This window comes from Ciconia boyciana, chromosome 3 (genome assembly GCF_034638445.1).
Source record: "Ciconia boyciana chromosome 3, ASM3463844v1, whole genome shotgun sequence".
Lineage (NCBI taxonomy): Eukaryota > Metazoa > Chordata > Aves > Ciconiiformes > Ciconiidae > Ciconia > Ciconia boyciana.
The window spans coordinates 106,961,944-106,982,316 of record NC_132936.1 but is presented as its reverse complement, the minus strand read 5'-3'; the positions used below and the strand labels follow the sequence as shown (position 1 = coordinate 106,982,316).

The following is a 20,373-nucleotide window of genomic DNA, read 5'->3' as shown; positions in this document are numbered from 1 at the left end:
CAGGTCCTGAGGCTGAATGGCACTTCACAAAGAGAGGACTGTATGTTTCTAAGCTATCAGATTCTCAACACTGGAAGTGTGGAAACTGGATTCAAATAAGCAGCATGAAGAAGGGTTTTGACTGTATTTTGTGCAAGTACAAAACAGTTTAAGTACTGCAAAACAGTGATGAACCTTTCCTCTGTTCTAGATATGCTAAAACAGATCACAGAATTTTGTTAGACTAGAATCCATTCCATTTAAAGAAAGAGGAAAGAGAGATTTCTTGAATATTCTTAGATTCCCTGGCCACTGCTGGGAATTGTCAGGGGAGAAAGAAAAAAAAATAATTCCTTTTTTCCACTGCTCTCCTATAGTTTCTCTAGTATTCGACAATGTTGTCCTAAGTTCAGATGATACTAAATTGAAATTAGCACTCCTTATATCTGTGCAACATAACACCTTGCTATAGAACACAAGGTTCCTTTGAGATTGTTAAAAACTTCCTCCATCATAATGAAATGGACTAAAAATTAATCTTTCTAGCACAAATGGATTTTGTATTTGAAAAATGACTGTAGTCAGTGGAGGTACCTTTCAGCAGAGTACGTTAGCACTATGTATACTAAAATAAAGCCCGGAAAATAGTGCTGAAATCACAATGTGTTTTGTGATTACTGAAACATACTTTGCCACGTGCATGTATGTTTGCCAGATAGTAGCAGAGAAGATTGCAATACCAGAATAACTTATGGGTTTTATAACTGTCAAAAAATAGTAGCTTCAAAATTATCTACCTGGGCCCTTTAAGAATCAATAGTTTACATTTAAAACAAGTTTTGAATAATGTAATAACTTGTTCTTTTACCTTTTTGTTTTACATAAGGAAGCATGTTTTCTCATTAGGTCTATAGATCATCTAAGATGCATCATTAATGCTCACGTTCAGCATGGTAAGTATGAAGCTATTATTAAAAATGATCTTTGAAACTGTAAAACAACAGAATAAATGACTGTTTGTTGACTAGTATAAATGTATGCAGTTTGTAGTAGTGATGGCTATTTTGTCTAAAAAAACCCAAAAAACCAAAAACCAACCAAACAAACAAAAACCCCAAAACTTTCTGCTGACATTCAAGCTTTTGTTTTTCATGTTGAAACTGAGTTTCCATCAGAACCATGAAAATAAGTTGGTTAAATACAGTTAATGTGTTTAACTAAAAACATTTTAAAATAAAATTGCTCTGAAACTATTTTTTAATTTGTATTTAAATAGTGGCATATGCTTCTTGCAGTCAATTACTTTTTATGCATTTCATGCATTTCTTGATACTCTGTTTTAGTGAATGTGATGACAGTTGTCTTTTTTGTAGACTATTTATGTATGCAAATAAGGTGCACTCTGCCTAAAGCACTAGTCTTAAACCTTCATGCTTACCACCAAAGTTTCTGTGTACCTGCAGTGTTTAAAATAGTTTGCATAATATAATACTTTTAACGAATGATTCATTGCACTTCTGACTGTGTTTGATCACCAAGGTAGTCTCCTCCTGAAAAATCTGAAATCTAAAGTCCAACTATAAAGCAGTGAGGATAACTCACAATTCCTTCGTGTTTCATTCACCATCTTTTTTTATACACACACACACACACACACCCCCCCCAAAGGAACTTTGGCCCATGGCTTTTCAATCCATACTTGTAAGATCTCTTTTTTATTCACTTGGAGTTCACAAGTTTGCAATTGCTCTAGGTATCGCTCTGATGATGTGGAATACGTTCATAGTAAAACGGCTTTCTTCTGCTACGTATCTAATGGACAAGGTGAGTGCAGTACTGTGACAGTATTTTTGAGGCTGAATTTTTATTATTAACTGAGAAGTGAAACTAGTATTTTTAAACCATTCTTTTATTTTTTTTAAAAAGTAAGTTTGGAATATCTTTGATTTAAGCATCAAAAACCCCCTGCTTATTTGGTTTATTATGTAGCTAACTTTTGGAATTGATGGAGTAATGCATATTTTAAAATACCAAATCCGTGGAATGATCAGCTATAGGCAGCTTTAAGCAATAGCTGATCAGCAGTGGCTGATGTGTCCTGAAGACTTATGCGCAGTGTTAGCTTGTGATTGCTAAATAAAAACTATTTGTGAAACCGTTTGAAACAACATACGTGTGCGTATATAAAATTTTAAGTTAGAAAACGATAAATAAATTAAAGTGTTTTCTCTGTGCCTGTTTCCTGGTAAGTTATTGCCATGAAACTTTCATGGTTCCCACAAGCAGCAGCTTTTCCTAATGTTGTGGTCCAAGTTTTGCATGTATGAGCTCTTATTCTGCACAATGCAGAACATTTTATGGACGTTGTTGAGCATTTTTAACTATGGCTACCACTGTAAATCAGCTTCTGTTCTAGTATGCAGCTTGTTGGCTATGAGTTTTAGCAGTCTTTTGTCCCTGCTAAACTTCAGGTTTTTTTCATGCTTGTGGATATGCAGTGGATCTGTTTACTGGAAGACAATTCTGTTTAGGACTGGAAGACAGTTTAGGAAGAGTACTGCCAGAGAGTGATAGATCTGTTTAAATTGTATAAGGGGAATCTGCCTATTGGTTTGCTTGATGTAGAGCAGCAGCTAAGTGTTTTTCAGCATAAAAGTCCAGATGCAGAGAGAGAAGTGTTGATGGTGATTTAAAAAAAAAAACCCTAAAAAACCCCCAAAACTCAACACAAAACTCACAAAAATTTGTTGTCTTGTCATCTTTTTTTCCTTCTCCTTTGCTCCTCTCATTTTCTGCTTTTGCTTTTTGTTTAGCTCTGTAAGAATTGGAGAATATAATCTTCCTCATTCCTTTCAGCAAATAGGCTCAGTTGTATACAGTTGTAGTAGGTGTTTGTTCTGCAAAAACTCTTTTTCCAGTTTTTCTGCATGCCTTTATGTAAATCCACCACCATTACTTCTGCCTAGATTAACACCCACAGGAGAACAGATAAAGGTTTTTATTAACGAACTGTTTTTGCACACATCTGTTACTCAAACAAATATCATGTAATGAAAATGTTGCTAACTTTTAATAGTTATTTATGTATGTTTGAAAGTTGGGAATTAGTCCTTAGGGTTTGTGTTACAGAAGTAGGAGCACAACTGATCTCCACCAACTTCCAGAAAAATAGTTTCCAAATTTATTGGCACTTAATCAGTCCCAAAATTGACAGCTGAAAGTTGTCTTGAACTCAGACTTTGAAATAGCGTCATGGATCACTTGAATGCGAGTTTAAATAATCCTGTAATTCAGGACCCTGGAATCTCACTTCAGCTGTTGTTTAGACTCTGCCATGATGTTGTAATCATTACTTTTATTTTTTTGTGCTATGAAAGAGAGAACTTCCCCTGATGTGTTTGTGCTTCATCATGTGCAGCATGTGATTCAACCTGTAGAAACTGGACCTCATAGTAGCATTCCTAAACAGGATATGATTGAGGTGTCTCTTCTGAAGAATTCAGATAGGCAAAGCCTGGAAACCATGTAATACGTTTCTTATTAGACCTTCTCCATCTCAGTCAATATGCTGGGGCATTCACTCTTCCTTTCCTCTTCCCTTGTTCCCTGGTGTTTCTTTCTAATATCACACCTGGTATTATAGCTCTAGTTCTGTATTATAGAAATCACTGGGAATTTTTTAGCTGCCTTTGAGATTTGAATGAGGACCTCGGGGCCGTATTTCTAATCCTAGACTTTAAGAAGGATGAACTAAATATGGGCATCAGCGATGTTCACTTCTGAGTTGTATGATCTGTATCAAATCTTTTGTTGAAAGCAAGCTATGCAATGTGTTGCATTATGTAGCTATAATGAACTGTTTTGTCGTTTTATATTAGGAAAATAATAATAATAGTTTAAAACGTGGGGTAACAGATACCTTATGATGAAAATTCTTTAATTGTGCTGAAGTATTTTTTTTAAAACAGGTTGGAAAAGCTCCAAAGGACAGATTATGCAGAAGGGCAAGTAATACTACCTTTTGTCTAAATGAGAAGAAATAAATAAAAATGCCTTAATTTTAATACTAGTTTGTGACTTATTTTTGAAAGTTTCAGAAAAATTCAAAATGTAGCCCTAGAGAAAATGTTATGAATTTTAAGAAGTGTAAATTAATCTTTATCTGACAAAGCAAATTAGAACAGTAGTATAACTTTGAATATTATAGAAGGTAGACTTGAGACTATAACATGACAAATCACTGTTATTTTTCATGCGTAATTTCATTAGTTTAAAACTTTCTTGGAAGACAACTGATATGCTCAGAAAATGAAATTTACTAGATGTGATTACTTGAGGAATTCAGTCTTCTTTAGAGATACAGTATTGTAAATGGCTACATTTAGCTTTATTCCTATTTTTCCCCGTTATTTCTAATTCTTTGTTGTATTTCAGTGAATATTTGTTTACCTTTAAATATAATAGGTTAATAAACTGAGCTTAACAATGTGTTTTATGTCAACAACTGTCTTCTTAAACATACAGAGCTAATAAAAGCCAGTTTCAGGTCCAGCTGAAACACTTTAAATCATACTGTTTGTTAACAGGATGTAGGCATGGGTGACACAGCAATGACAGCTTTTCTTGGCTGCTGTTCAGATCTTCTGCAAACATTGCTAGAGGTAAATTTTTATTTTTCCTGTAGAAAGTAAGGAACTAATTGATTCAAATTTAATTTTAAAGAATATGGTTATACCAATTTATGTACCATTCAGTTCAGACAAATATTAATGAACTTCTAGAAAATATGAAATTTTCTTTTTAATTTCATTGCAGAGAACTTGCGATTAAAGCCATGTCTTTTGCATAGAAGGCCAATATAGATGATATTTTGTGCGTGACTACTTTTCTGTGTTGCTCTGGCAGGCTGACGTTAGTAGCGACGAAATGCAGGCTCCTGTCTTAGATACTGAAGATGCTTGGGTGTCGGTAGAAGGACCAGTATCAATAGTGGAACTAGCCCTTGAGCAGAAACGCATTCACTACCCACTTGTTGAACACCAGTTTGTGTTATGTACTATCTTGTACGCCATCATGAGGTTTTCTCTGAAGAGCGTGAAGCCTCTTTCACTGTTTGATAGCAAGGTATGTCTTTTGAAAGCTTGTGTGCGTACATCTTAATATTGCTATCCTTCCTCTTGGTATCTATAATATATGCTAGCTTTCACTCTTTAAGCAGTTCGTGCATAGTTTTATGAAAGACATTTAGCCCACTGTGGTGCATTGATGAAGTTGTCAACAGAATTCAAGCTGAGACCCAAACTTGGTGCTTTTTCTTATGAATAAAAGATTTGTAGTGACCTCAGATGCATGAAAATCAGCTCCTTAATAATTAGCTGGCCTGAAAATACTGCATGGTAAGAACACTGGATGACAGGTTTTTCTAGTTGCTTTGAGAAGTGCCAGATCAGAGAAAACATAAATATTTAAAGTCAGAAATGTTCTGTTAGTGTCACTGTTGTATCCATTATTGCTGATGATTATTCCAGAATACTGAGAATCTTGAAGAGAAAAAACAGCTTGTCATTTAATGCATATAAACCACTAAAAAAAAAAAAAAAGTCACTGCATTTAAAATGCAGTATATCTCCATTCAGAGCTTGACCCTGATACAAAGCAGGTACCACACATGGAGCTTTCTTCGTTCTAGCTCTACTACACTACAATTCTAAAAAAATTTAAACACAAAGTACTGGTGTAGACTGTCATTTAATTCCTGCTGGGGAGAAAATTATTTAGTCCTGTAATACTGCACAGCAGATTTCTTCTTAATGATTTACTGGAATTTTATAAATGCAGAATATTACTCTCCTTTTGCCATGGGTTCTTCTCTGTGTCCAACCTCTGATGAAGCAGTTGGGTCTGGTTTTAGCATTTTGCCATAGATCAAATTTCATTGTTTTTATGCCTTTTTTTTTTTTTTTGGCTTACCTGTTAACAGAAAGCATTATACTACCTTTTGTCATTTAAGAATGCATATTACATCTCAAGAGTAAAATTAAATCCTGTTCCTGTGCCTCCTTTCTTTCACATACAACTATTATTCTCAGCCACTGCCTTTTTGCCTTCGCTCGTGCAAGATTCCCATTTGTTCTGTGAGCTTTATGAGAGAATTTCTAACAGGTCTGTAGAGAATTTGGCTGATGACAGAAGAAGTGTTTAAAAGTTTCAAAGACCATTTATTACCTTATTTCTGACAAAGCAAGTCACTACCTAGACCTGTCTTTTAACACAGGCATTTTTTTGTACCAGTTTCACTACTCCCTGCGTTAGTATGTAGCAGGACTGCCAGAGATGCTTGGCATTGAGTATGTCACTGCTGGAGCATGGTGGGCTGAAACAAGGGCTACCATGTGCCATGATTCAGGGGTTTACCTGAAATTTGATTAATCTGTATTTCAAGAGACCTTAAAATTAAGCAGTGTCAACTATATCAAGAGGTAATAGATAAAATGTATTTTTGTATCAGCCAGTTTGCATTTCTTCCTACATATTATGCTTGGTATGTTGGTCTAGAACAATAAGCCAGGGACCAGGAAATACACCCAAATTTCAGCTCTAGCTAGTAGTATATCAGAAACCTAATTTAGTAGGCAGGTAGTTTTACATTTGAAAGCAAATCCTTGACATGTTATGATTGCATGAATAAAAGTTTGTTTTGTTCTGTGGCTTTAATTTGCAATATTAATTTTTGTCCCCAAAGAGAAATAGAAGATGCAGTACAAATTAAATGTAAAAAATAAGTAGGCTTCTTAGTATTGTATCAAAATAGATTACTTGTATACCCCTGTATCTCTGAGGCCTGTCTTTGGTTCTCAATTTTAGGGCAAAAATGCATTTTTCAAAGACCTTACTTCAATTCAGCTGCTTCCTAGTGGGGATATGGATCCAAATGTGTTATCCATACGACAACAGGTAGGTGTAAGTTTTGTACTGAAAGTTCTTAAACTTCTGAAATTTCAAATAATACTGAAGTAACCTGCAATTTTTGCTTCCAAGTTCTTGGTCAAAGTTGTGAGTGCAGCGGTTCAAGCACTGTGTTCATCACAAAAGGCCAAAGAAGTCTCAGAAGAGGAATTGTTTCCTTTTGAAAAGGGGAAGAATTGGCCAACTTTGGCTGCAGACTTGGCTCAGTATCTTCAAATCTCTGAGGATGTGGTCAAAAGGCATTATGTCTGTGAACTGTATAGTTATGGGATGGATCATCTTGGTGAAGAGGTAATAACAGCTCTTAATGATTTTAAATTAATACAGCATTATGTCAGATATTCTGCTAAAATTTACTTTTTCACTTACTTAAGATGCCTGGAAGGGTTAGGCAAGTATTATCAGGCTCAAAAAATCCCCAGGCTGAGAAGGTCAGAGGCTGGAAAAGTACTTTTTCAACACCAATAATTACTCTCATTTTTCCTTCTTCCCGACAAGAATCTGTGTATAGCAACTAGTGGAAACATGAGAGGGAGTTACACTACTAGTCTGAACCAGTACAGCCTTTTTTATTTTACCATATTTGATAGTTTCAGGAAATCTGCTTTTTTGCCTGTAATTTCTTCTTTTAGGAAAAGTTTACCAGTCCTTGGACAAGAAAATCCTTCCCTTTCTTGAGGGGAAAAGCAAACCAGAGATTATATGGAAGTTAGCAATACATTGCCGAACTGTAAAACAGATCTCGTGCTCGTGCTAATCACTGTGTAAAGTACAGAGTAATTCTCTGCCTTTGTTCACTCTCCTGCTGTTCTGAAGGATTTAGTAACGTGCTTTATTACAGTAACAGGTAACACAAGAAACTCAGGACTATTTGTCCTTTTAGTATTGAGAAGCTTCTTTTGATACAGATTTTCAAGCCTCCAGATAAGTGTGCTGTGTCATGCCGAAATGGTTTCTGGTTCCTTATATTTTCCTATTTTCAGGCCTTTCTTCAGGTGACTGACAAAGAAGTGCTTGCGTCGCAGCTGCTGATACTGGCTGGACAGAGACTGGCCTTCACTTTACTTCATATGCAGACGAAGGAAGGTATGGAACTCCTCGTCAGGCTTCCTCCAACACTATGTACTTGGCTCAAAGCTATGGTAAGTTAAGCTCGATTTAGGAAAACAGGTTGATTTGCAGAAGCTTCTGTTCACCAAGACAGAGATTACATCTGAATGGCCCTTTCTTACTAATGGAAAGAAGAATTTGTTCTCATTTTTCCTGGTGCTTGTTCTGTTTCATGAAGGGTAAAGCAGTTTCACGGGTCAAAGCGTCAGCTTAATTGAGTTAATAAACCTTAGTAATCTGTTTTATACAAGTTCAGGAGGGCTTATATGCAGATGACCATCTGTAAAATTACTCTAATGCTGTGTTTACTCTTTTATATAGGACCCCCAGGAACTTCAAAACGTGGAAGTGCCAATTGCAACAACAGCTAAACTAGTTAACAAAGTCATAGAGCACTTACCGGAGAACCACGGGCAGTATAGCCTTGCCTTGAACCTGACAGAGGCTGTAGAAGCCATCTCATCATGACGTTCTTGGTTAGCACAGTTCTGCTATACAGTGGTATAATGCATGATTTTACACAATGAGGATAACTTTACAGAAAGAAACTTTTGTGTGGCTCTTGTTAAATGACGAAAAGAACAATGCTCCCCATCCCAGAATTTCAGACGGTAATTTTAAATTGGAGTATATTTTAAATTCTGCACTAGTACAAAGATGTTTAGTTTCTAGTACACTTGTCAGTACCTGAACTGCTTTGTTATTTATTTCTGACTTGAGTGCTTTTTGCGGTAGTCTAAATTGGATATCTTTGACAGCAGTTTTACTCGATTTACAAAATCACATCTTGTGAAATTCTGTATTTCATGCCGGCAGTAACTGCTGCAGTTTCAATGTTCCATGTATGATTTGTTTTTCAAAACAAGCTGTAGAATTACACCCGAGAAAAATTTCAGTCTCTGAAGTTACTGTGTAAAGCCAGTACTGCTTTGTCAGAAGCTAGAGCTGGTGTTGGGCTCATGCCTTGTAACTGCATTATGCGTGACAGTGACGACTGCACTAGACACAGGATGAAACGTGCTAGGGCCTTATGCAAAGTGAGAACAGCCCACACTAGAAACAGCTTGGGAAGGAGAATCCAATTCTCCAGGCACAACTATGGACCTATCTTTTAGTCCAGATCTCCCCATATTGTCTCTAGGGTGCTGGGTTTCAGCTAAAACTGGATTTACATCCCTCTCCTTTATTACTAAGCTCTGCTGAGTTTAAGTAGGTCAAGGAATGTCTTACTGCAAGATTGTTCCCCCATCTTATCACTGTAGAAGATGTAGTATGCTATAACTCTCTGCACGTTAACTTGTAGTCAAAAACTGCTTAAGTAGTTGACCCAACTTCACTGAAGATCTATAGTACTGAGTACTCTAGCCTTAAAAAAACCACTTTTATTTACAGTACCTACAGGGAATCATATAGTGAGTATCTTCACTATTGGAGTGGTATTAAACATGATTATCTTGCATCAGTTAGTACTGTTTACTTTCTACCTAAAGGAAGCCAGGAGAGAAAAACAAAATTGGTGTAAACTGTTTTTGTCTTGAAGTCAGCTGAAATTACTAGCTCTGTTTTGTAACCTGCTCCTCTTGCATTATATGTAAGAAACATTCATAGTATTCTGCCTTGCTGGAGACAGAATTTGGTCTTATCTTTCTGAAGTATGTGCTGCTGTCGTCTAAGGGTTAGACTCCCCCTGAAAAAAAGGTTATGTAGGTGACTTGTTCTGCACAGCCTCCTTCACCTGTTCAGCATCCCCAGTTCCTAATCACTGCACTTTAATGTACCTGATGAAGGCTTCTTGAAACATTTTGATATGGAATGTTTGGCTTCCTACAGTGATACAAGATCAGACAGCATAAAGAATAATAAGAATTCCAGTAAGAATAAGTGGCTAGGCCTGGTCTATGTTTTAGTTACTTCTACACTGACTTCCATAACTGAAGTTGAAACAGCTGTAGGGGAAAAATGGAAGGCAGCAAGATTGTACAGGTGGCTTTACCACCTTGCCTGACAGCACTTCAGACTTCTGCAGAAAGGACTATGCTAGAGAAGTGGTCATCGTGGAACTTGGGAGAACCAAAAATGTTTCTTAGCTGTACCAGGATACAGGAATGTAATGCAACTGTGTAAAGGATTTTACTGTAACTGAGTATCATGTCAGAGCTGATACACTTACACCAATCAAATCTGTAATGTATTGTAAGTAATACTCTGTATATAGTGCTATTTTGTGTCTAATTTGCTGTGGATTTGTGTAAATTGATTAAATAAAATTTGAGGTTTCATTGTGTCTTTCCCTTCTTTTTAGGAAATGGTGGTCACCACCTTTTCTTCTCTTCTGTTTTACACAAGAGGAGTAGACACTGCAGTGTAGAGAGGACTGGTTCTCTGAGGTTCTGCAGAACTACCTCCTGACAGTATAAAAATTAAACAATAGCTGTTTCACTTAAATGGAAGTGAAGTTTAAAAGAACACAGGTTGCTAAAACCAAGTAAATTAGTGTTATTTTGAACCACCCTTTTTATTAAGGTGAAAAGTGATATACACAATTAGGTATATACATAAGGTTCCCCCAAACCACACGATAATTCTGCTCAGGCTGGGGCTTAAGCATCTGGTTCTACAGGCTTTGGTGCACAGACCTTCTGGTTAGCCACCACTTTTGTATACTTCAGTACTCATGACTTTGGAGTAGCTTGGGCATAGGCATTTCATCTTCACGTGCTCCCTTTTCCAGCAATGACTTTCAGGCACCGTGGGCAGGGAGTGCTTGAGGAATCAGAAGTGTATCTCCTGCAGCGAGGGCATTTTGCTTTGGCAATTGGTAGGGCTATAACTTTATATGAAGATTCTTCACAGATATCACCGCCTGTTAAAGAAAGCATTATTACTGAGATCCTGTAGGTGTAGTTGGCATACTCTGCATTTGAAGTGAACAAAGTACGTTGTAGTGCAGAAAAGAACCAGCTGCTTAGCACAGTAGCCTGTCTGGAATAGTTCTCTTACCTTCCAAGTTAATCAGAAAGGTCCCTTCAATGATGTTTGCATCTGCAGGTGTTTCTTTAGGTAGCTCACTCAGCAGGGTTGTCTGGGAAGCCATCATTATTTCATTCAGCTGTGAAACACTAGAAGTTTCTTCAGCCTGCAGTGCCTAGAGAAGAGAGTTAACTGTCAGACTTGCAACCTGTTTTTGTTCCTCAGCATCCTCCTCCTAGAAAATGTTAAAGGAAAAGTAGAATTACTGTGTATGTGATCACAGCAGCCTTGTCATGAAGACAAGCCTTGTCATGAAGACAGCACAAGTTTGTTTATACACAGATGTGTGCCTCTGTGTGTCTAAATATATGCACGTATAAAATTACATTGAAATCCAGCACCAAAACTGAGGTCTACCACTGCAAGCTCTAAGATGCTCCATTCTTTAAAACAAGTGTTAAGGCAGTGGTTCATAATCAGAGTGGAGGATTTGAACCAAAAGTCTAATTTACTTATTCCTGCCAGGAGTAAGAGTAGACTTGAACTGCATCTTGAAGAAATTTTCAAGTTACTTTGACCCTCACATCACAAAAGCAGATTACTCCAGAAGAGCACTGCCAGTGCACTAGAACAGGCGTTTTCAAGGAGTCCAGAGCTCGAGGCCAGCCACCAGTAGTGTAGCTCAGGGGTCAGCTGTATAGCCCAAGCCCCCTGCTCAGCTGACCCTGCCTGAGCAAGGGGCTTGGGCTATACAATCTCCAGCGGTCCCTTCCAACCTCAACTACTCTCTGATTTTCTGGCAAGTACAAAGCAGAAGAGTTAGTATTTTTTACAGAAATTAGTATTTTTTGCACAGACAGCACTATTCTTAGTTGCCTCTTTTACCTCCATTAATTCAAACAGCAATCCAGGCTCAATTACAATGACAGCTTCATATTCCAAAGCATTCTTGCCAGAGATGGACCCAAGGAAAGAGTCTCTCATTGCACATGCACCTTCTATTGCTTCCTCAATGCCAGGCTTCTTCCACGCTGAGCTTGCATTAATCCAGCCAGTACGAAACACACCCTCTGAGCCTTGAAAGCAAAGCAAACAATGGAATTTTTAATTTAGTGTCTTTCTATTCAAGTGTTTATTAAATGAATAAAAAAGAACGGCATATCTCTGTATTTGTACTCCTTTTAACTGTGCAATTAAACAGCGCACTACAAGAATTCCTTAGAAATTATATGTGCTTTACCTTTCTTATAAGGGAGGTGCTGGAAGACCTCCTCTGCCAAGTGAGGAAGAATTGGTGCAAAGGATCGGACTACTATGTCTAAAGCTTCTGCTAGTACAGTTTGACACGAACGACGCTTAGGATCTTTTTCTTCTTCACAATAGAGCCTGCAAGACAGAGATGAAAGCTGGGGAGTATTCATAGGTTCATGTTAGTGTTCTTGCTCAAAAGCCATACTTTCAGGTTGCCATTGAGAGTAGTCTGACCTATCTTGCCTTTCTAAGGAAAGCTTTTCTTAATTGCCCTTCCCAGGCAAGCACAGTGGTATAGGTACAGGACCATTTGCATATGCAGCCACATTTTGTCATAGGAAAGATGTTGTACATGGCATGTTAATTTGCTTCATTTCTATAGGAGAGAATCTTTCCTGGGGGAGGTGAGCCTGCAGCTCTGTTAGCTCTTTGTTCTGGTTCATCTATAAAATTTAGCATTAGGGCTTTTTTCTTTTTTTTTTTTTTTCCCCTGCTTCACTTGCATTCTGGAAACTAAAGATCAGTATAACCCCTGATCAGTATAAGCCCCTACCTCCTTCCCCCATGAAACAGCCCTTTCAAAATTTACGACGATACCAGTCACATCCTTAGGATTCTTTAATGTCTTTTACTGATCTAAGAAACAGGTAGGTTGCCCAGATCAATGCTACAAAGCCCTTCCCCCTATCTTCCCAAATTCAGATGCACACACTTCTAGGTAGAAATACAGATCCAAGAATCTATCTTTAAAACTTTACTTAGTTTTAAATGTGTACGTACTCTTGATGACCTTTTAAAATGATTCGGTACCCCTGGCGGACAGAATACAGAAGCACACTGACGACAAACATACTCAGCTGAAAGCAGCTAGCTTTCACCTGTGAGCTTTAGTGCGCTAAAGCACAATACATAACTGTGAAATGTTCTCCGAGGTATCTGTATTTGATCAACATTTGCCTGGAATGTTATTCCCTCCATCTCAAACTGATTAACTTGTTTTTTCCCATTTAAAGGCAGCAGTAATGAACATACCTGTCTTTGATTATGCTGAAATAAAAGTTAGACAAGTTTCTGGAACAGAATGCTTGCAATAATCGAACAACTTTGCTATAATCATATTCTTTGTATGCTTCTGTAACCTGGGAGAGGGAGCAGAGAGAGATAAGAACAGTGTATCAATTTTCATCACGTGGCATACAATGACAACCCCTGATGAACCTGAACTTACAGAAACTGTAATGAGTGACACACAGTCTGGGAGAATCTTTTCTTTAAAAGGTTGTTGGAGGGGAAAAAATGTTAATTCAATTAACAATTAGGACAAAGAAATAATTTCAATTCAAATTTGAGGGGAGAGGATGGGGGAACCCCAGAAATTATGCCCATACTTTCTCATTCAGCTGAACGGTTCTGAGTGACAGAAATGACTAAGTTTTGGACTACAGCAGATTTCCAAAGCTCTAGAAGTTTTTGATTTTGGGGTTTTTTTATATCCTATTCTAACTATTTCTAAAGACTTCTAATTTGAGGCCTTGGGCAGGGGGGGGAATGGGAAAAACCAGTCAGTGTCAAAACCAAGTTAAGAATGTTAAAAACAAAGCCTTCCTCTCAAAAGTTGAAACGGGCTTAAGGGAGTGCACATTGCATCAAATAAACCTTTGTGGTCATAATTTGCCTACCTGACACATACTCTTTACTCACACACTTAAAGAATTTTCCCTAGAGGCTATAACCGATAAAAAAACATTACACATGTATTCATCTAAATACAATTTACCCCTACCTTGCTGCCATAATCTTGCAATAAATGCAGCATGTATTGATCTACTATGTACATCTCTGAAGCGGGGATGGAATCGGTTTCTGGATTGAAGCCAGCCATGTTTCCCAGCATGAAGCGCAGTGTATTCCGAAGCTAGGAACAAACCAGAAAAATTAAACATTAATGGTCTGCTCTTTAGATGAAACACAAAATGATAATATTCTATAATGAATTAACTAAAAGTGGCTGGTTTTCAAAATGATTGTTTGATAGTTACAAAAGCATCATGAAGAACATACGCCAAAAGGACCTATAAAAAAAAGTAAAGACTGGCTATTACCGAAGCATGCTGCAAAAATTAGTCTTTTCCTTAGTGCTCTTTATTTGATCCACAGATGTAAAAAGGAGTAGTACCTACCTAAATGGGTTCGGAAAAGCTTTCTTTAGTCTAAAGATTGAAAAGCTTTGCAATGAATTCTACTCAGCCGACACAAAACCAAATATAAAGAGGACCTGTTATTAGAATGAAGAGCGTTAGCAGATTTGGCTCTTACCTTGTTGATATCATCTCTTGCAGCATTAAGTACCACAGGCCCAATCAGCACCTCAGTAAAAACATTTGATTCTGCCACCCACCAGCGGAGAACATCGGCACCGTATGGAGGATCCTTGGTGTGATCCTAAGCAGAGACAGAAAGGCACAGGAGTAAAACTGCTGGGGGGCCTGCAGCACGGTGAGCAGTGCAATTCTGTGTCGTCAGTGCTGTGAACGTATCTGTAAGTGTGCCCAGAAGGCCACTGTATTTGGAGGCCTTCACCCACTTTTAGCAAGATTTACTGTTAAGCCAGGGCTACAATATATACTCGCAGCAGTCTGTGTACATGCAATGCTAGAACTCAGGTAAGTTGAGATAAACTCATCTTACAGCCTTGAATCCTTTGAATGCTTCACATTAAAATAGCAATGTTAATATCTAAAACTACGTATTTTTTTTCCCCCCTTCAGACTGTTTTCAACTCTGAAAATGGCTTCTCTCCTTTTTGAAAGAATAGAAACTATTGTGTGTTTTATTGAATCAGATAAGCAAGTCTTTGTAAAGATTGATTATTTTGTCTAGAGAGTTGCAAAATCTGCTTAGCAGCCTCAGAAAGAGCAACAGCAGGACTGGGGAGAGAAAAAAATTCAGAGCATCACCTGCAGCGCAACCTCCCTGACCATGGAATGAAGTAAGTTTCCAGAGTCAATAAACAGCCTAGGCTGAGAGCAGACAGAGCGCTGGGGTGCAACCGCTACTCTGACTGCTCTATTGATAGGCCCAGCTTGTAGGTTTCAGTCAGTTTGAAAGCAAAGGTTAATTTTAATTTTTTTTAATCCTACCCCCATCACTTCATCAACAGCATTCCCAAGTAAAAAAGAACCATTCTACACCTTCTATATAGCATGTTTTCTTTTCTCTTAGCACAGAACAAAGGTGTGGGGGTTTTTTGGCACTACAGCTGAAGCAAAACAACTCAAGGTTTTTACTCCAGCCAAATGGAATTGCAGTGTAGCCAAAGTCTTTAGGAGAGACTTACAGAGTTCTGCTACAAGACAGCTGTTTAGAGAAAAACACGCCACAAGACAGCTGCAGAATCTGGTAATGAAAAATTGTAACTAGTGATTCTAAGAAACTCAAGGGTTTGACTTACTTCGCCTCCATTGATAACTACATCAGGGTCAACCACGTTGCCAATAGATTTAGACATCTTCTCCCCTTTCTCACCAAGAGTAAATCCATGAACTACTAGAGTCCTGAAGAAAAGATTTTAGTGAAAACAAAATCCCGGTGAAAAATCTATGTTAAGAATAGATTTCTAATGCAGATATTCCTAAGTCAAAACATACAGAAATCCTCTATTTTGGTAAGCCTGAGGCTTCAGCTGTTGAGTTCAACCAACCATGAATACACTGTATGCCCTGTATATCGAAGTAGTGCATACAACTTCATTTTCCTCATTTAATTTTGCCATGCGAGCAACAGATTGTTTGCAGATATCCACGGCACACATATTTCAGATGAATTAAAGACTAAAGTATTATTTACTCTAAGCCAATACATTTCCCAAAATTGCACAGCCTCCTAACAACTGACCCACATTACCCTTCGCTATGCTATTCATCTTCCAGGGGACAAACACTACATCATAGCTCCAGTATGACATGCACACAGTGATTCTGAATTCCTTACAGCCTAACGTTCAATTCACAAGTCAATGATCTTAGGAAATTTTCATACTGCACCTCCCATAATAATCCCTTTGATTATGGGAGTGGGAGAGATGGCAAAAGAACAGACCTGTATCTGATAATGTAATAGGATATACGTAAACGACTGAGACAGAAAACATACATTAAAATTATGATGGAAAAAATTTAAACAATAAATCCATTACAATCTAATCCGAGAAAAACTTTCTACTGAAAATGTAAGAACATAAATCAGATACTTAGTAATGGCTTGATTTTTCTTGTTTATATACTACTGTCCACACTACCAAAAGCCCGATATTTAATAAAAGAATAGCAATGTGTTTGCAATTCACACACTTACTTATAAGGTGCTTTTTTCCTTGCTGCCACACTGGTTAATAGAGAGGACTGAAACCAACCTCCCAGCTGGTCTTTTCCTTCAAGGTATGTATCTGCTCTTTGCTCTGCACCTTTAAAACCAGAAGATTTTGTTTAAAATATCAGCCTGTATCTTCAAACAATTAATACACTTAACAGAAGAATCTCTGAAAGTGATTAGTAAAACTTATTCTGCTCTTTAAACGCAGTAAGTTACTTTTATAAATGGTGTATGGTTACTTGAACATGATACAAATGATCCATTAGTATCACGATTTTTTTTAAAATCCAAGACTCACTGAACTCCAAAATTTAACAAATAACCTTGCTTCCCCCCAAACAAAATAATAAATTATGAAAACAGAAGCTATCATACTCAGAGCACTTCATAAGAAGTTCTCAAAATACTTTCCAAGTACTCCTAAACAAACTGAAGGCACCAAGAAAAGATCACATACTTTGGAATTAATAAAAATCTGTGCTCCTGAAACTTCACCAGCTGGGAATCACTCAGGATACAAGTCACAGATGTAACGTGCCTGACTAGCCTGCGTAAGGCATCAGGTATTTTCAGAGACCAGGAAGCCTTGGCAGTGACCGTAGCTCACCTGTGACAGAATTTACATTTCTGGTCGCTGGTGTTCCAGGAGGATTAAAAATTTCAGGAAAGGGTTAGGACAACATGGGAAACAGAAAGCCTCTCGTGGGAGAGAGGGGTCTGGAGGAGCCTGGCTTGTTTAGCTTATCCAGGTGAAGGCTGAGTGGAAATACTATTCCCTATAAATACACAAAAAAGAGGATGCCAGAGAAGAACAACTGGAGCTAATGAGTACTGTTGGCATCAGGGAAAAACTGGGCTACAAGGCACATAGACTGGGTATGAGCTGACTGCACATTAAAAGCAGAAGAGCAAACCCAGCTTTTCCACAGGGTTGAAAGAGGGCAGCAAAGTTTTAATGGCTTTACTGGTGGAATTCAGTCACTGTACAAAAAGGTGCAAGACTTGTTGACTCAAGAAGTCCCTCCTCAACTTAAACAATCCCAGACAGATCACCATCAGAGTGAGAACAGAGTAATGTGGAGCACAGCAGAACATGCAAGTCAAAGCCTACAAATGTGCAAAATTATACACATATTTGGCAGGAATTTAGTTTTGATTCTAAAAGTTGGTGGTGTAATTTTGCAGATATTCAGACAAAAGTTTCTCTACTCGGTTTTTATCTACTAGCTCCTTTTATCCTCTTCCTAGGACCCCTGAGACAATGCTTTTTTCTGCTGCTGACACACTTGATTTATTTGTTTAACTTAATGGAAGTTTCGATATTTAGATCCATCCTGCAATAAAAGGAAGTTCAACATTACAAAGGTCAAGGCCATACAGTTCCAGCTAGCACAGGAAAAATGTGTGGGTGGATGTTACGGTTTTTAACACATTTGTTTATTCCTTCAAGAAAATCTACAAAGAGTTTGGGTTTTAAAAGTAAAATAAGTAAGGACCGGCCTTTGTATTAACAGACTGCAAAAATACTTGTGAGGAAAAGATAAAAAAAAGAGTATTTGTGGTAAGGAAGAAAATAACAGTGGAAAATCTGAAACACCACACTTGTTATTTACAACTAGTTTACTAGCTGCTTGGTTTTAGAGAAGTGAACTTTTCATGGAAATGCCAGTATTTACAATTTAGAAGAGTGAAGAATATGAACAACTGATTACAAACAGCAAACTGCATTGGTCTTTTCTGACAGGAACTAGTACATCTGGCAGGCTGGCTAACATAGCTTACAAAGTTAACGGAGGCCTGAACATTTTAGCTCTGTAAAATACAAACATGAGTTTTGCGTATACAAAGGCTGCCTTTTAAGTGCACAGGTAGCTCCCCTACCTCAGTTTCATTAAAGTTGTGATGGTTACTATATATTAATTAATTAGAACCATGCGCATGTTTCTTCGTAAATGGAAGAGTATGCCTGACAACCCAGAAAAGACTTCAGTTGTTTATTTTACACTGAGGTCTAGTACATAGGTCATTAAAGAGAATTACAATTTATGATCCTTCTGGTTTGGATTTCAAGATTCCATATCTTTGATCTTACAGACTTTGACTTTTAGATTAAACTTATTGTATTTTAATGCCAGGAATGAATCAGCTAAGATAAATTCAAGTCTCTCAGTCAGCATAAAAGTTTAAACACTTAGATAGGTAAGTTGTAAAATAATCACATTCATTCAGTTAAATATTAGCCAATAAGATAGGGGGGGGAAAAGTTATGATGAAAACTACCATCATTGCAATACAAAACTATGGGTAAAAAGCTGTATGACTCTTACCAATGGCATATCACATCACAATAGAGTCCAGTGTGCATTTTACTATGAAATATTTTGAAAAATAATAATCTCAAGGTTGTAGTACAGATGGCACTCTGCCCATGAGGAAAATGGCAAGACTGTAAGAGAATTTTAAGACAGAAAAGAATTCTCTAAAATGGATACTCCAAAGACAGCTACTGAAAGGCTGAACACAATCAAAAGGCTGACACTATCAAAAGGCTGAACACAAACTAAACTTCAAAGCAAAAAAGAAATAAAAAAAAGTTCTAGGCACCACAGCATTGAGTATTCAAAATTAGCAAATGCTTTTGAACCAAATTTTGCTTTTACCACACCTTCTTTTTGGAAGCAGGGTATTAACACTCTTCTACCTCACAGCAGTACTGTGAAAATGAATTTATTCATGTATGAAGCATTCAGACTTGAATTTTAACATTGCATAAAAGAATATGGAATCAGTTCTTTCAAAAAATATTTGAGGCATGTGTAGCAAGAAAGAAACAGGATTAGACAGCACAACAGTAAACTGTTCAGTGAAAACAGTGTTAGGCAAACAGAGCATTAACGAAGCAAAACTTCAGTAGCAGCGGGTTTTTCGGAGCATGTTGCACTTGTGGATCTGCTCTCAATGGTGCAAGGGAATTAGTATTGATTTTACACACAGTCTAGTTATAACTGTACATCTTTGGTTTTGTGACCGTGGTAGCTAAATCTTTGATCTTACTGTGTAATTTGCACCTTCCTACCTGCCACGCTGCTGATGTAGAATGGTTTGGTTAATTTGTCATTTAGCTAGAAGTGGCACCTTTGACACAGCTAGGCTGGAAAAAAGAAGCCAACCGTAATTCAATGAAAAAAGAGTAACTTTAAGTCATTTCCATCAGAACTATGCCCTGTCTCTGGTAGGAAATGCAGCAGAGCAAGCGTTAGAAATATGACTGTATCCATGCAACCTATGATTTATGCTACTGAGCTTGCTGTCACTGATCAGTTCCTCTAACTTGTTCCAAAACCCTTATATTGCAGAATCTCTCTCTCCTCTTCTTCCTCCCCACCCCCTTCCTAACCTGCCATATTTTCTGAAAGCAATCCATGTAGCCATCAGCTAAAGGGATTAATTTTATAACTGCTGCATCTCATTTAATAAGCTCAGACACAGCTAGTTCAAGTCCAGTGAAGACTCAGACCTAAGTTCCCCAAGTTGCAGAGACATTGAAGAGAACGACTTATTTTTGTGAGACTGGAACTGCCAGGGAAATCTGTAGTGCTGTTTATTCCTGCTGGTTACTAACAGACAGATCATTGATTTATAATTTTCAATAACTTGAGTTCATGGTAGAGTGACACAATTATAAACATTAGTCTCACAGTTTTAGCCATATATTATATCCTCCAG

The 20,373-nt window shown here is 37.5% G+C and overlaps 2 protein-coding genes across 3 annotated transcripts in view; one reads left to right on the top strand and one right to left on the bottom strand.

Moving 5' to 3' along the window:
• Positions 1-10,322, top strand: part of RAB3GAP2 (RAB3 GTPase activating non-catalytic protein subunit 2) — a 48,545-nt gene extending 38,223 nt beyond the window's left edge. For both annotated transcript variants that reach the window (XM_072856973.1, XM_072856972.1), the window contains exons 27-35: positions 866-932; positions 1,733-1,803; positions 3,948-3,983; positions 4,566-4,640; positions 4,885-5,103; positions 6,844-6,933; positions 7,018-7,236; positions 7,929-8,087; positions 8,377-10,322. In XM_072856973.1, coding sequence (XP_072713074.1) covers positions 866-932; positions 1,733-1,803; positions 3,948-3,983; positions 4,566-4,640; positions 4,885-5,103; positions 6,844-6,933; positions 7,018-7,236; positions 7,929-8,087; positions 8,377-8,523 — 1,083 coding nt within the window. In that variant the 3' untranslated portion in view covers positions 8,524-10,322. The remainder of the gene's footprint in view (positions 1-865; positions 933-1,732; positions 1,804-3,947; positions 3,984-4,565; positions 4,641-4,884; positions 5,104-6,843; positions 6,934-7,017; positions 7,237-7,928; positions 8,088-8,376) is intronic.
• Positions 10,323-10,541: 219 nt separating this feature from the next.
• IARS2 (isoleucyl-tRNA synthetase 2, mitochondrial) overlaps positions 10,542-20,373 on the bottom strand; it is a 29,106-nt gene continuing 19,274 nt past the window's right edge. The window contains exons 15-23 of the mRNA XM_072856970.1: positions 16,630-16,738; positions 15,728-15,830; positions 14,593-14,718; positions 14,060-14,191; positions 13,309-13,415; positions 12,266-12,411; positions 11,911-12,101; positions 11,056-11,200; positions 10,542-10,918 (exon numbers count right to left, since the gene is read on the bottom strand). Coding sequence (XP_072713071.1) covers positions 10,767-10,918; positions 11,056-11,200; positions 11,911-12,101; positions 12,266-12,411; positions 13,309-13,415; positions 14,060-14,191; positions 14,593-14,718; positions 15,728-15,830; positions 16,630-16,738 — 1,211 coding nt within the window. The 3' untranslated portion in view covers positions 10,542-10,766. The remainder of the gene's footprint in view (positions 10,919-11,055; positions 11,201-11,910; positions 12,102-12,265; positions 12,412-13,308; positions 13,416-14,059; positions 14,192-14,592; positions 14,719-15,727; positions 15,831-16,629; positions 16,739-20,373) is intronic.